The 15878-nt window shown below is 56.6% G+C and overlaps 1 protein-coding gene across 3 annotated transcripts in view; it reads left to right on the forward strand.

The window, feature by feature from the left end:
- The first annotated feature begins 1091 nt into the window (after positions 1-1091).
- MTCL2 (microtubule crosslinking factor 2) overlaps positions 1092-15878 on the forward strand; it is a 71626-nt gene continuing 56839 nt past the window's right edge. For 2 of the 3 annotated variants that reach the window (XR_009703571.1, XM_061210179.1), the window contains exon 1: positions 1178-2215. Coding sequence is in view for 2 of the 3 variants with exons in the window: in XM_061210179.1 (XP_061066162.1) it covers positions 1541-2215 (675 nt within the window). In the remaining variant the exon portion in view is untranslated. Of the gene's footprint in view, positions 2216-15878 lie in introns of all 3 variants that reach the window. The other variant, XM_061210180.1, reaches the window with a different exon arrangement.

Below are 15878 nucleotides of genomic sequence, written 5' to 3' on the forward strand. Positions count from 1 at the left end.
GAGGGAAAGAGAGAAATGGAAAAGAAAGGAGGAAAGGGGGAGAAGGAGGAGGAAAAGGAAAGGAAGGGGAATAGAGGAAGGAAGAAGAGGCTTCAGACCGGTAAACACCAGCCTTGTCCCCCACGCCCGCCAGGGGGTGCTACCCTGAGAGTGAGCGCCTGCCCGCCGGGCAGCCAAAGGACTTCAAGTGGCTCTGCCCAGCAGCAGCTCGGTGGCGATAGGGAGTAGCAGCGAGGAGCGGGGGCGGGGAAGACGTGACAGACACAGGGGAAAATCAACAACACAGGAGCACAGTTCTGGAAGGAAAGAAACGACACCCACCAGAGCCGGGGCTCCGGGGTTATCCGGAGTTGTTCCTGTGGGGGACGTCTGGGGATCAGGGCAACCGTGTCCAGCTCGGACCAGCACCCACGGGAGCCAAAACCTATTCCCAAAGCATCCGCTGGTCTGACTCCTGAGAACGGGTCGCCTCCATTTTAGCCCTGCAGAACCTGAGACCGGGGTCAGGGGAGGAGGGAGTATGCCTGGGATCACAAGCCGGTCACGGCGTGCAGAGCCGGGCATGCACCCAGGGCCCGACGCTCCCCACGACTGTGAGAGGGAAGCCAAGCCAGAAGATGCGGAGCACGCCCTGGAGGCGCGAGGTCTGGCTTCCATCCCGGCTCTGCCGCTAACCGTGGGCTGATCGCCTGTCTTCCCTAGGCTGCAGTTTACCCATCTGTACATTGGGATAATCGGTCTTGCTCTGCGAGGTTCAGGGGGGCGGAGTTCGCGCACGCTCTGCACAGGCTCGAGGGGCGAGGTGCTCGGCGTGTATATGGATGCTGGCTCCCGCGATCTGAGGTCCACCCGGCCTCTACCTAGGAGTCCCCCCTCTCGCCGCTCGCGCGAACCCTGCGCGGACGAGGGGAGCAGGGGCGCCTCCGCCGGGTGTGTTCCCCAGGCCAGCAGGGGAGGGGGCGGCGGCGGAGCGGAGGGGAAGGGAGCCCGGGCCACGGCAGCCCCGGCCCGCCTGACCCTCGAGGGGGTCGCTGTTGCTTCGCAGATCCCTCCCTCGCTCGCTGCCTGTGTCCCTCCCTGCCGCTCCCGCCGCGTCCGCCTTTTGTTCGCGGAGCCGCGCGCCCCCGAGCCGAGGCGGCGGGGCGGGGAGCTGGCGGAGCTGCGCGGGGGGCGGGCCGCGCCGGGCGGAGCCGGGGCCCGGGCCGCAGCCGGACTCGGAGCCCGAGAGAGCGATCGGCGTGCAGGCAGCCGGGGCCCGGGCGCGCTCCGGGGGCGCGGCGAGGCCGAAGGGGCGGGCGCCGGGCGGAGCCGGAGCCGGAGCCGGGGCGCCTGGAGGCGATCGGGCCGCTCTCTCCGAGCCCAGGGCAGCGGAGAGACCGTGCGGCGGGGGTCGGGGCCAGAGCGCAGCCGGGGGGCTGAGGTGGGCCGAGAGGAGCCGCGGCCCCAGCGGCCGGAGGGGCGCCAGGAGCCTCCCACGGGGCGCGGAGGCCGGGCGGGCCCGGGCCATGCGCGCCGCTCGCTGAGGCCGAGGGAGGCCGCGATGGAGGTGCCGGCGGGGGAGTCCCCGGCTCGGGGCTGCGGGCCCCCGCCCGCTCCCGCTCCGGAGAGGAAGAAGAGCCACCGCGCGCCGTCGCCGGCCCGGCCCAAGGACGTGGCCGGCTGGTCGCTGGCCAAGGGCCGCCGCGGCCCAGGCCCGGGCGCAGCAGCCGCCTGCAGCGCCGCGTCCTCGGCGCGGCCCGACAAGAAGGGGCGTGCGGTGGCGTCCGGGGCGCGGGGCTCAGGGACCCGGGTGGCCGGTGTCCGCACCGGGGTCCGCGCCAAGGGCCGTCCGCGTCCGGGGACCGGGCCGCGACCGCCGCCACCGCCGCCCAGCCTCACCGACAGCAGCTCGGAGGTGTCGGACTGCGCGTCGGAGGAGGCGCGCCTGCTGGGCCTGGAGCTGGCGCTGAGCAGCGACGCTGAGTCGGCGGCCGGGGGCCCGGGGGGCGCCCGCACCGGGCAGCCGTCCCAGCCCGCGCCGTCCGCACAACAGCCTCCGCGGCACCCCGCCTCCCCCGAGGAGCCGTCGGTGGCCGCGTCGTCGGTGGGGAGCAGCCGCCTGCCACTCAGTGCCTCGCTCGCCTTCTCCGACCTCACCGAGGAGATGCTGGACTGCGGGCCCGGCGGCTTCGTGCGAGAGCTGGAGGAGCTGCGCTCAGAAAACGACTATCTCAAGGTGAGGGCGCTGGTGTGGGAAAGGGAGGCCGCGGGGAGGCGCGGGTGTCAGCCCCACCGGCCTGAGGCACCAGCCGGCCCGCTGTCCCACCGCACGAGCTGCGAAAGGGGCCTAAACTCTCAGGGGCTCCCTCACATCCCGCTTCCCATTGTATCTGGGACACCTTCTCCTGAGGAAGGAACCTGGAAGAGGAGACTGCCCAAAGGACGATGATTTGGGAAGGGGGGCTTGGGAAAAGTACTTTGGAGGATGCCTAGATGCGGTACTTGGGATGGGGGTGGGTACTCACTGAGGGGCTGGACCTCTGATTCAGCTGCTCAGAGCCTCCACCCCCAAGCCAGAGGCCAGGCCTTTGGCGGCTCTCCTTTCTGGGACAGGCACTGGTGTGCCATGCTGCCAGGGAGACCTGTGGCCATCCCCTGCCAAGGAGAGGCCAGAACGCCATCCTGAGTCTTTACCCAGGGCTTTCCTGGCTCAGGCCTGTCCCTGCCTGCCTTTCAGGGCGGGTCCGGTTTGAAAGCATTGACATCTGGGAACATCCCCTTGGCTAGAGTCCGACTTCCGCCCTAACGGTCCCACAGCCTGGGAGGATGATGTCGTGGGAGAACCGGTTCAGAGGCAGCTTCCTAAATCCCAGGGTATTATCTTCTGCCCAGTTTGGGACAGGCCCTGTACACACAGCAGCTGCATTGGTGCCCCACGGCAGTGCCCATCTCCTTCCCATGTTCCCAGTGAGAGGAGGGAAACTGACATCTGAAAGGGGCCTTTCCTTTGTGGGGGGGGCGGTGGGGACCTGAGAGCTTCCCCGGGAGAGCAGGCTTGGCCTTCACGCTTTCAGTGGACATAAGCACCTGCTGGGTGCAGGCCAGGCTCTGTCTGCCCACTGCCTGGCACTGAAGCAGCTTTAGGGACAACTCCGCCCTGTGTGTCGATATTGGCCTGGGAAGCTTCATGGGTTCTGCCGCCACTGGCTGGACATGGTTTGGAAGAGGCTGAAATGTACCTACTTTTATTAGTTGATGTCCTGGCACAATACCCAGAGCACCCCTGGCCAAGAGCCACCGAGTTCACGGCACTCTGCTAGTTTATGTCTGCCCAGCAACACTTAGCTTTGCACTGTAGCTCTTCTGGCCAAAAGGGTTTCTCTCTCATTAGAGTTTGTAAGGTCTTACTTAACTGTGTCTCCCCCTCCCTATTTTCCCCAGCATCTGCTATCCAGCGTACATTTAGTAACTGTTGTAGAATAGAAGGACAGGGTCTGTCTGAATCAGAATAATCTACCCCTTTAGCCTCTAACCTTTCCTCAGGCCAGGGCTTAGTTTTCTCATCTGTTAATTGGGAGGGTAAGCCTTCCTAAAGACCCCATTCACTGTTGACAATCAGGGGTTCAGTCAGCTCTTATAGTATTCAAAAGCCAGTGGTGAGGAGAAGACAAGTGGAGGGTGGGTAAGAGGAGGGAGACAAACCAGAAGGAGGCCTGGCCCTGCCCAGTTGGTGCTCTGAGCTGCTTCCAGTACTCCTTGCCTGAGCTGCTCTAAACTCGGACCCTGAGCTCCTCACTCCTGCCTCCTGGCCCCAACTGGTCCCCCTGGCAAGAGAATATGGGCCATAGAGCTTTGCTTTAGGGTCTCACGCACCCACCCCTGTGGGCTCCTGTTCATTCCAGGAAGTCAGCAGGCAGAGCTCTGGAGTCCCTGTGAGCCACCCATGACTGTTAAGATGGAAAATAGTTCCAGAAGGCTGGGGATTGAGCCTAAGGTCTCACAGGGGCCAGGGCCAGGCTGGGGACCTCCCACTGCCTGGGTCAGGGTGCAGCCTCAATTTCCCCCATTCATGCAGTGTTTCTGGCTTCACGTGCAAGCCTTAGGCCACTGTTAGATCTGGGGTCTGTGCCTTCCTGGCTGTGTGATCTTGGGCCAGTTACTTAATGTCTCTGGACCTCAGTTTCCTCGTTGTATAAAGGGACATCACACATCTTCCAGCCTTAAGGGTTAAATGAGTTATGTGTGCAAACACCACTAGAGCGCCTGGCATGTAGCGAGCCTCAGATGAGGGTAATTTCGATCACTGCTATTCTCAAGTGGTATGTGACACATTTCCGTGGGCGCTTATCATGTTCTCTTGTGGACTCCATGGGGGCAGAATAGATCCTCCTCCCCACCTGAAGCAGTCCCAGCCCCTCGTTCATTCATTCACCAACTACTTATTTAAGGCCTACTGTGTACCAGACACTAGCGCAGATCTGAGGATACAGCCATGGGAGAGGATGAAGTGTCTGTTTTCATGGAGCTGTTCGTCTAGTGGGGGAGACTGAGATTAAACAATAGTCATACACTACGTCACAGTACAGATCGTGATAAGGGTGGGGAGGGACACAGTGTGCCGAGAGCACATGAAGCTGGGGCTAGGGGTGCTAAGGGAGGCCAGGGGCTGAAGGATGAGATGGAGCCAGCTGAATAAGAAGCTGGAGTAAGACCATTCCAGGCCAAGGGAAGTAGGAAAAAGCTCGTGGATTTCGAGGATCAGTGCCAAGGCTGGAGAGAGGAAGGAGACTGGATGGAGAGGTGAGCAGGACCAGATTGTGCGGTTACCACTGTGTATACATGGGTCAGTCCCTGAACTTCTCTCCAGCTGCCAGCCTCACAGAGGCAAGATGAAAATCTAGAGGCCATGGATGTGGGCCATAGATGCAGAGGCTATTACAGGAGGTGTTGTTTTGTTCATTCTACAGATGGGTAAACTGTGGCCACAGCGGGGAGGGGACTTGTTCCAGGTCCCAGAGCCAGTTCTCCAGGCAGCCAGGCTTGGAGTAAGAGTACCTTGTACTCTTGACGTGTTTCCTGCCCCTCTGGGCCACTTTGCTTCTAAGATGCAGGATCTGAGTTACCAGGAGAAGGACTTCAGATCCCCAGTGTGTTCCCAGCAGGCCTCGTGCTGCCTTGGGGTGAGTCCCACTGAGTCCAGTGGGGCCCTGCTCGAGCTCACCTCCCAGCTGGTGGGTGGCACGGAACCATCAACTGGGGAAGACCTTGCGGGTGACGGCAGATCTCCTGTGGCATGAGGCTTACTCTGGGGCCCGAGTGGAAAAAGTGGAAATGGGGCAGCTCTCTCTCAGTGAGACGATAGAAGGAGCTGCTACAGAGAAGGGAGTGAGCTTGCTGTCCGTTGAGTTATTCAGAGTTATTCAACCTTGCATGTTGGATAAAGACATGGGGTTTGTGGAAAGCAGCTGGTAAACGGCACAAAATGTGGTGGTTGTGATTACTTGAGGAGGATATTTATGTGGAGGCTGTAGTTGAGTTGCCTGACCTCAGCCAAGGAAGTCTGAAGGTTATTAACTTTTAAGGTTCCAGGATTCTAAGAGACAGCTTTGGCTGCAGGGCAGACACATGGACTGTTTGACCTTCAAAACCCTGGTGGTCTGAAGTCTTCCATCTCCCCATCACCACTAACTGTTGCCCATGCATCTTTTGAGGACATGCTGGGAACCCACCTGGTGTGGATGGAAGAATCTGAGCGTTGGATCCCAAAGACCTGGTCTAGAGACCTGACTCTGCCATTTACTGTGTGGCCATGAGCAAGTCACTTGGCCTCTCTGAGCTCTTTTTTTTTTTTTCATCTATAAAATGAAGATGATGGAACCTGCCTGGACAACTTCATAGGATTGTTTTCAGGAATCAGGGAGGTGTGAATAGATAAGACATTTTGCAAGCAGTGAAATCCCTTATCTTTTAGGGGATTGTTATTATTGTTAGCCAATGAGCAGATAGGATGTCAAAGCCTTCATTCTTGAGGGAGCTGGGAGAAGCCAGGAGGGTGGATCCCCCTAGCTTTAGGATGTTGATAAATCAGGAGCTGCTCCGAGGAGGACAGGAAGGAGTGATCACATTCCATGCTGTGTGGGCTTCATGAAGCGAGGCCTCCCCACCTCCTTGGAGGTTCTACATGTGAGTGTTTGAAGTGTAGCCAATCTAGATGTCAGCCAGAAGGGCCCAGAGGAAGCATCTAATTCCCCTCCAGTTCCCATTGTACAGTTGGGTAAATGGAGGCTCCTGGTCACACAGCCAGGATTCCAAACCTGGTTGGTCTAACTCTGGATCCTGTTCTTTCTACAGCCCGACTGGAGCATGAGCTTGTGGTTGCTAACAGCGTGTCTAGTCTGGGACATAGGTTGTTGAGAGGAATTCTGTTGTGTGCAGGGCTCCAGGCTAAGACTTGTTGGGAGCAAGTAGAGAATGACATCTGCTGGGGCCGAGAACCTGGAGCCTGCAGGCGGTGTGTGGGGGACATGTGCCTGCGTGTGTGTACATGAATATGTACCCTGCACCAGTAGAAAGTGTGATTGGGACCAGGGATCTGATGTCTTGGAGGAAGTGGTGGGGGTTTGGATAGAGACTTAAGGGTTAGATAATGGTTAGGTTGGAATCCAGAGTGCTGGAATGTTAGAGCTGGCCTGGAGACCCCCCAGACCACTGATCCCCGGCCTTCTGTGGTTCTTGCTCACAAATGCTATCAACTATTAGATCATTTCCAGTGTGCCAGGCTCTGGGTTAAGTAAGTCCTTTACTCCTCACAGCAATCCTGTGTGGAGGGTTCTGATATCAGACCCATTTGACAGATGAGGAAACCGAGAGGTTATGTAATGTGCCCAAGATTGCACAGCTGATATACTTGCGAACCTCACTAGACAACCCCAAGGAGCTCCCTTCCCCAGTCTCTCTTCCACCCTCTCCCATGCAGGAGGCAGCTTGTGCCTCCAAGTTTCCCAGAGCAGGGTTCTCGCCTGGTTTTGCCAGTTATAAGCTGTGTGACTCTGGGTGAGATTCTCAGTCTTTCAGAGTCTGTTTTTCCTTCTGAAAAATGGGCGATAAGCATGCCTGCCCCAGGGTCATGGGGACCCTTTTCCGAGTGATGATATAGATCTAGTGCACAGTAAATGTTAGTGCCTGTCCTGGTTGTCACCATTCCCATACCTGCTTCTCCAGGCATTCATTCATTCATTCATTCATTCATTCATTCATTCAACACATATTTTCCAAGTGCCTCCTGGGTACCAGGCCCTGTGCCAGGTGTCTGGGGCAGTAACCCACAAGTTGTGAAGCTCTCAGTTCCTGGGAGCTGTAGGGGGAGGACTCCAGTATATCTGTCACTGTGGGGGGGAGAGGAGTGGTCACCATGGTCAGCAAAGCTTCTGGCTAGTCCCTGCCGTGAGTCCCAGCCCTCCCTGTGGCAGCTGAGAGGTGGCCTGAAAGAAGCTGCTCTGAGAACTGGGTCTTTAAGGATCCTCAGCTGGTTGCCTGTCATGGGGGGAGGGGGGCAGCTCCAGCGAGATGGAGAATGAGATGCAGAAGGTGAGACGGCTGCTGCTGAGGCCTTAGGGGGACCACGAAGCTACCAGGGCTCCCAGCATTCCTTACAGAGGGGTTTGGCCTGTGTCCCTGGGCACACTCTTTCTTGCACACACAAACACATGTACACATATTCACAGCGTGTGCTCAGAGATCCGCGACTGCTCACACATGTCTCACATACACATCCAGGGACATGCTTGTGCTGTCTGTTTGCAGAAGCACACCTCCAGACTTATTAGGGAGGAGACCGGCTCAGAGAAGTACACAAACCCATGCAAGATACACCACCTCCTGTCTCATCACACCCGCACTTATCAAACAGACACAACAGAGACTCACACCATCTAGGAGACTGCTGGCTCAGAAACACAGCCTTACACACCCCCAGACACACTTGGCCATGTCCCAGAGATGGACACACCCTGGAGACACCGTCAGACATATCGGAAGCACACGTGCGTATGCGGGCGCACACACAAACCCACCCAGAGTCATTACACACAGGTGCTCGCATCCGTGGAGATCCACAGATACGCCCCTGCCAAGCGGGCTCAGACACAGCTCATCACCAAGCCACCCCCGCTGCCTCTTCCACAAAGAGAGCAAGCAGCAGAGGTCCTTGCACGCCCGGGGCTCATAGACACACACCCAAGAGACACACGTGAGCAAGACATGTAGCCACGTACATAGAAGCAGGACACGAGCACAGAGCACTCAGATGTCAGACCTGTAGCATTTGCTAACAGGAGCCAAAGACCCACAGACCAGGTTACCCAGACACACACACACACACAAACTGGCTGTGACATTTCAGCTACACAGAAACACAGGAAATCCTGGTCCGTGTCTCCCTGGAGCTCATGTGTACAAACTACTGTTTTCAGCTCCTCCACGAGGCTTCCTTCCACTAGGCTGCTGGGAACAGTGAGGAGTGTGGCAGGGGCTTGATTTTGCAGTCTTCTGGATCTGGGGGTCCTAGGAGCCTGGCTGGGGCTGAGTGGTATGTAGGCAGATAAGGGGCTGGCAGGTCACCAAGGTAGAGAAGATGCACCAAAGCTCCTCAGGCTCCGGACACCCAGCACTTGGGCCTGGGCCCAATGAGCTGAGTGAAATGGAGCAATTGTCAGGCCTGCCAGCGCCCAGGGGCAACTCCCTTCTAATTTCCTCGGAATTTCCTGCTTGCCCTCATCTCCCGCCTCCTCCCCCTCCCCCTTTGCTGGGGACTGTGGAGGGCCATGCCACTGCCATCCCTAAAGGGTGCCTGATTCTGCCTGGGAAAAGGAGGCCAGGATAGAGAAAGTTGGAGGACATGTGAGCACTCAGAGGAGGGACCTGGAAGACTTCCTGGAGGAGGAGGCATTAGAGTTGAGGAGTTAGCCTTGAATGACTGCCTCTGTGTCCAGCTGCTGGGACCGTGCCTGGCACATCGTAGGGACTCAATAAATATTTGTTGCATGGTTGAATGAAAGGCAGTGATCAGGGTCTGCAGGTGGGCTGCAGGCCGGCTGCAGGCTTAAAACAGAAGAGCTGGAGGGAGTTGGCGGGGGGGGGGGGGGGGGTGGGCAGTGGTGAGGGAGAGGCTGGGAAGGGGAGTTGGGCCTGCTGGGGAAGGGCACTGAATGCCGAACTGAGCTGAGGCATTGTGAACACCTTGCTGGGAGGGGGCCGTGTTGACCTATAGCAGAGCTAGGAGCTGCCTCCTTTCCATGTCTGTAGCACCGGACACAAGGCCCCAGGGCCTCTCGGGAGGGAGGTGGACAAATTCCACCTTTGGGATCAGGTCTGGGGCCAAACCTTGCTTTGTCACCTCCTCCCTGTACATGAACCCCATGTGCAAGGCCCCCTCATCAAGCCTCAGTCTTCCTATCTGTAAAATGGGAACTTAATCCCTTTCTTGCAGAGCACTTGGGAGGATTAGTATTCAAGTATATGGCACATCCAGCACTGTCCTGGGCACAGCGGAAGGGAGGGAGCCCCATGTCCTGTGTAGCCTCTGGGGCAGAGAGAGTTCCGCAGGGGAGGGGCTTGGCTAAGTTCTAAGCAGAGGCCTGACCAGCAGCCAAGGTTATTACTAAGGTCATTGCCCCGGGTGCCCCATAGGCGTGACCTCATCTGCAGTCACATTCTCTTCCTTCTGGTGCCAGAAGGAACTTGGAGCTGGGGTGGGGAAAGAGCTAGAGACTCTGGGGTGTTCTGGGCCAGGCTGGCCCTGGCATTCACTGGAGGCCCACAGGTCAGCGGATGGCACTGGCCTCCCTGAGGAATGGCAGGGAGTCAGAGAAGGTGGGAGCAGCAGGCCAGCCTTTCCCTTCTCTGGGGTCCAAGGTGGTAAAGAGCACTGTGGTCTAGAGCCGAGCCCACCTGGGCTTGAATCCTGGTTCCGCCTTTTCCTCTATGAGCTTTGCCTTTATAAGCCTCAGTCTCTTCATCTGTAAAATGGGGATGCTGATCCTCCTTTGCTGATGGAGGGTTGCCTTTGGGGTCCCACATTCTAAGACTGGGGTGAATAATCTCCCATTGCCTGCACCTCAAAGAGAAACTCGGGCTCCAATAGAAAAACTGTTTTGGGTCCCGTGGCTAGGCTGGACCAGTTAAACATCTTTCCCCTGGTTTTGCCCCAGATCCACATGGGATCTTCTGGGTCAGTTGCATCAGCCTCTCCCCTCCACACCCCTCCTGGGCCCTGCCCAAGTGCCTGGGTGGCCTGTGTGGTCCTGCCTTTCTCAGCCTCACCTCACCCCTGCTCCACCTAAGTTCTGAGTGCTCCATGCACCCCAAGCCTCTATCCCTGCATTCTTCCCACTGCGGGGGGCCTTTGTACTGCAGTTCCCTCCCACCTCCCTTGGTTTCCTCCTCCACCTTCATGTGTTCAGCTCCAGGCCAGGCTCCTGTGTTAGACACGTAGGGGCTTCCTATAGGCTCCTTTGGGGCATTTACCTCTACAGTAATTAGATTATTAATTGGATAATTACAGGTTTCACTCCAGCCCCTCCCCCTGTGTGCTCTGCATGAGGGCAGGGATCTTACCAGGGTGGGACTTAACCCCTTCCTTTCACACAAGTGTAAGTAAACTGAGGCTCAGAGAGGTTAAAGGGCTTGCCAAAGGTCACACAGCCTGCAAGTGGCAAGAGGCAGAAGGACTGGGGTCTCGTGATGCTCTTTGCTCAGACATTTGGCTGTAGCCCAGAAGCCCTTTGGGGGATGTTTTAAACACATACAGATCCAGAAGCTGCCTTCCTTCCTGTCAACAGAGAAAGGACAGGAGGGACACTGTCAGGTGTCCCCGCTGTGAGTGCCCCCCAGAGGCATCAGGGACTGCGGAGGTCTCCCTGCTCTGGCGGGTGAGGCCTGGAATGGGGCAGTGACAAGCCAGGCCTGGCCTTGGTGGGCAGTGGTCTCTGGGCATCTCCTCCCTGCCCACCCCCTCCACGCACGCACACACACACACAGCTCCCCACCAGAGAGAGTGTCTGTGGTCTCATGCACAGAGCTGTGCCACATCTGGGAGGCTCACTCCTGATTGCCTTTGGAGCCTTCATCTTCCTGAGCCTCTGTTTGCTTATCTGTAAAATGGGCATAAAGTAATAGCACTTTCCTCAAAGGGACTGTCATTGAGATAACAGACATTCATTCAGAGCTCAGCCCGGTGTCTGGCACATGGTAAACCCTTGTAAATGTTAGCTATTATGATTCTCACTATTGTCCCATTATAGAGACTGTCTAGTCTAGTTTACTAGAGCTCAAATTGGAGTCAGATCCTGGCTGTGCCATTGAACTGTGACTTTGAGTTGACCTTTCTGACCTCAGTTCCTCACCAGTCAGTGGAGTGGCTGGGGATACAGTGAGATAGTGTGTGCTACCTGGCACGTGCCTGGCACATGCCTGGCACGGGGGGAGTGCTCAGCGAGCTCCGTGCCTGTTACTGTTTATTGCTGTTTGAGAGGTAAGTTCAGGACCTGTCTTCCCTCATGACCCTGTGGGTCACTGGGACCAGGCAGCCTCCATGCCAGTGGGAGGGGGCATTGTGTAGCATGGCTGTGCCTGTCTGGGATCCTGGCCCTCCTCTTCCAGGACCTTTGACCCTGACTCCCCTAAAACTAGAGCCGAGCCTCCTGGCAAGGAGCTAAGCTGGGAGGCGGGAGCCCAGAGTCCCTCCCTGCTTGACTCTGTTCAGTCTGGGGGACTATGGGGTTGTCCCCAGTCCCTCTCTAGGCTCAGTGTCCCTGCCTGTGAAGGGATGGAGTCTCTGGGTTCCCCTCCGCCTGCTGCTACTCCCACAGTCTTGGCTTTTGAGCTGGGAGGGAAGTGGAGCTCTGCAGAGCCTTCTGCCCTCCTTGGGGTCCAAGTGTGAAGATCTCATCTGGAGCCTTGACAGACCCTGGAGGACAGGCAGAAGGGACAGCAGATGGCTGCCCTGGCCTCTCGGGGGGCTGGCATGCCGCCCTTGTGGCCACTGCTGGCCCAAACTGCAGGTCAGCCCTTCCGGGCTAGGGTGAGTGGCCCGGGCCAGAGCCAGGGTGGCAGATGGGCAGGCAGCCTGGGCTTTGGCCTGAGGGAGGGACCGTGGGGGGCAGGGTGGTGTGGGAGAAGGCGGGCCAGGCAGAGGCTCCCACAGAGTGAAGGTTCTGGGTCCCTTAGCTCAGCAGTCATTCTTCCTGGGTCTGTTGCCCATTGGTGGGTTGGGTCCCTAGAACCTGGGCAGGAGGTGATAAATTTGGGTAAGGTTTGAAATTGGGCAGGGATGCAGTTGGGCTGGGACCTGTGATACGCTCTTTGAAAGAAACACAGGGTTGAGATGGACACAATGGGCTTAGAAGGGTCTGGAAGGCTTCTCTGAGGAGGTGGCATTTAAGTGGAGGCTTCAAGCAGGATGGGGAGCCGGTGGTGGGAGATGCAGGGGAGGGGAATCCAGGCAGAGGCTTAGAGGTAGGACAGGCAAGGTGTCTTCTGGATGCTGGGAGAAGACCCGAGTGGCTAGAGTGTAGCCAACAAGAGGAAGAATGGGGAGAGATGAAGATGGACAGGTAGGCAGGATCAGGCTTCTGTTTTGCTTTCAGGTCCGGTGATTTACATACCATGAAATGAGTTTTGACAAATGCACACAGCTCTGTTAACCACCACCACAATCAAGACAGAGAACCATCGACCCCCAAAATTCCCCCATGCCCCTTTGTAGTCAGTTCCTCCCTCCTCCCCCAGCCCCTGGCAACCACTGATCTGTTTTCTGTCCCTATAGTCTTGCCTGTTCCAGAGTGTCATGGAAATGGCTTAATACAGTACGTAGCCAACAGAGTCTGACTTCCTTCACTTAGAATAATGCACTTGGGCTCTGACCACGTGGTTGTGGGTATTGGCATTTCCTTCCTTTTTATTGCTGAGTAGTATTCCATTATATGGATGTACCACCGTTTAGCCATTCACCAGTTGAGGGACATTTAGGTTGTTTCCAGATTTTGGCGATCATTGGAGGGTTTTAAACAGGAGAGTAACAGTTTACAAAACATCACTCCATGTACTAAGTGAAGAACAGATTAGTGGACTAAATCCAGTGATTTGGTGATGAATCTGGCCCACCATAGATACTCACTAATTGTTCTTACAAAACGGCTGTGCACTGAGGTAGCCAGGGAGGCTTCTTGGTGGAGGTGGCATTTGAGGTAGAGCAGTGAGGAGGTGGGAGACAGATGCAGAATGGAAGGAGGCCCAGGCAGTGCAGAGTCCCCGTCGGAGCTGGGTGGGCTGAGACCCCGGCTCCCTGCTCCTGACCCAGCCTTAGTATCCCAGGGTTTCTAGAATGTGGTGTGCAGGGCCCAGATCAGAGTTCCCTGGGGATGCTGGGTGAACAGGCCCCTCCCAGGGTCCACCCTAGCCCTGTGGGGGCTGATTCTCTTGGGTGGGAGTTGGCCAGGGGACCTCTGCGCTGGAACAGTCTCTTCCTTGGTGGCTGGTAAGAGGCTGCCTCCTCGTGCCTTCAGGAGCCTCCTGTCCCCCTGGTTCCTTCCCTGTCCCCTGTGGGCCAGCTGGGAGCTGTTGCTGAGGCTCACCCACCCATTGCTGCTTGCTGTATTTCTGCAGAGGGGCTTCGTGTTTGGTCACTTTCACCTCCAGCCCCATGGGTCGGGAGACCTTCTCACCATCTACTTTTCCAGACCAGTTCCATCAGACCCAGGCATCTGGAGTCACTGCGAGTGTTCCAGTAGGCCCACATCTCACCCCCCCTTCTGTCCTCATTGTGCAGAGATTAATCATCTTACATTCCTGTAGGTTTCCTGCAGAAAGCATTCTTTCCTGGAACGTTTTATTTTGCTTTGGCCGCACCGAACGGCTTGCCGGAGCTTAGTTCCCTCACCCGGGATCGAACCCGGGTCCACAGCAGTGGAAGCACCGAGTCCTAACCACTGGACCGCCAGGGAATTCCCTGGAACATTTATTTATTAATTTATTTATTTAAATTTTATTTTTATTTATTTATTTTGGCTGTGTTAGGTCTTTGTTGCCGCACGCGGGCTTTCCTCTAGCTGTGGCGAGCGGGGGCTACTCTTCGTTGCGGTGCGCGGGCTTCTCATTGCGGGGGCTTCTCTTGTTGCGGAGCACGGGCTCCAGGTGTGCGGGCTTCAGTAGTTGTGGCTCTGGGGCTCAGTAGTTGTGGCTCGCGGGCTCTAGAGCGCAGGCTCAGTGGTTGTGGCGCACGGGCTTAGTTGCCCCGTGGCATGTGGGATCTTCCCAGACCAGGGATCGAACCCGTGTGCCCTGCATTGGCAGGCGGATTCTTAACCACTGCACCACCAGGGAAGTCCCTCCTGGAACATTTTAAATGTGGCGTGAAAGCGGAGCTCTGCTTCTCCAGCTTTATGCCCTGATGGTGGAGAGCGAAGGTCTGGGGTGGCGACCCAGACCCCACGGATGAGGCGGCTCCAGAGGGAACACAGACTCCATCTTATTTTGTGCCATGTGCTGAGAGTAATTCTCAGAATAATGTTTTTAAATGTTTAAAACAAAATATAAAGGAAAGCAAGCATATTGAAATATAGTTATCAAAGTATATTTTTTAAATTATGATATAGTAATATGTGTGTTTATTAACTCATAAGATCTGGAAACAAGTCTGTTAACTACTGTAATTTCAAAGTACTGATGAGTGTATACAATATTCTGACGTTTCTGCAACAACCGTTATGGGGTATGAAAATATCTGTGGTTTCTTTTGGTGCCAAAGCTATAAGTACTGCTGATACAACCGTGGCTTGTCCAGAATAGAAGGAAATGTTAATTTTTAGTTAGCATTAGTGAAAGTAAAGACGTGATTTTTTTTTTCCCCTTCCCATCCAAGTTCATGGACTCCCTGCGTTCTGGTGCAGATGAAAGAGCCTGAAGTCTGCAGCCCGAGTCCCGCTTGGAGGTGTCTCTGTGTGACCCTGGACACAGCCCACCTCCCCTGTGCTCCTCTGCCGCTCTTTGCCTCTAGAACAGAGGTGGTGATTCCCGTCCTGCCTGTCCGTGGGGCTTCTGTGAGGACCCGTGAGATGATTCACATGGAATGTCTTTGTAAACTGTGAAGCCCCGTGCTGCCATGCAATGCCACGCTATTATTAGCGGTAGTGTGAGCTCATGTTTGGCCCTCCGGCCCAGTGTGGACCAAAAGACTCTTCCTGGCTAATTTCCTCAGGATTCCTGGGAACCAATCCGTTTCGGGGAGCGGGTCTGCCCCTGAGAGGCTGATTCCTGCAGGCTGACCTCATGGGTCATTAGGGGATGTGAGGGAGGACGGACAGAGGTGTACTTGTGGGCAGGGAGTGGGTGGGTGAGCTGAGGTTCGAGAGACCCTGCCCATCCTCCTGAGGTGGCATGGGGGTCTGAGGCCAGCCCTGGAGCAGCCTAGGCTCTCCCTGACTCTTTGTAGCTGACCTGGGGCTGGGATCAGGAGGGCCTGCCCTCTCTGGGCTGTGAGAGAGGCTGGACAGGGCAGAAGCCATACTCCTTTCATTCATTCATCTACCCACCCATAGACAGTGATGGGTGCCTGCTCCGTCCCATGTCCTGTCCAGGGCTGTGCTGGGGACCAGACACGAGTCAGACCCAGCACCTGCCCTCCCCGCCAGCTCTTGGGGAAGATAGACTTGAAGACGAGCAAATGCGACCTAAAGTTGTTAGCACAAGAAGAATGGAGTTCAGAGCGTGGGGTTTGAATCAGATTGGGGGAGGAGGGAATACTCTGGAAGGATGAGAAAGTTAGCAGTTAGCCTGGCAAAGGCTCTCTAGCAGAGGGAATAGCCCAAGCAACCCTGGGAGTAGAACACACAGTTAAGATGCAC

Source organism: Eubalaena glacialis, chromosome 13, assembly GCF_028564815.1.
Source record: "Eubalaena glacialis isolate mEubGla1 chromosome 13, mEubGla1.1.hap2.+ XY, whole genome shotgun sequence".
NCBI classification, from domain to species: Eukaryota; Metazoa; Chordata; class Mammalia; order Artiodactyla; family Balaenidae; genus Eubalaena; species Eubalaena glacialis.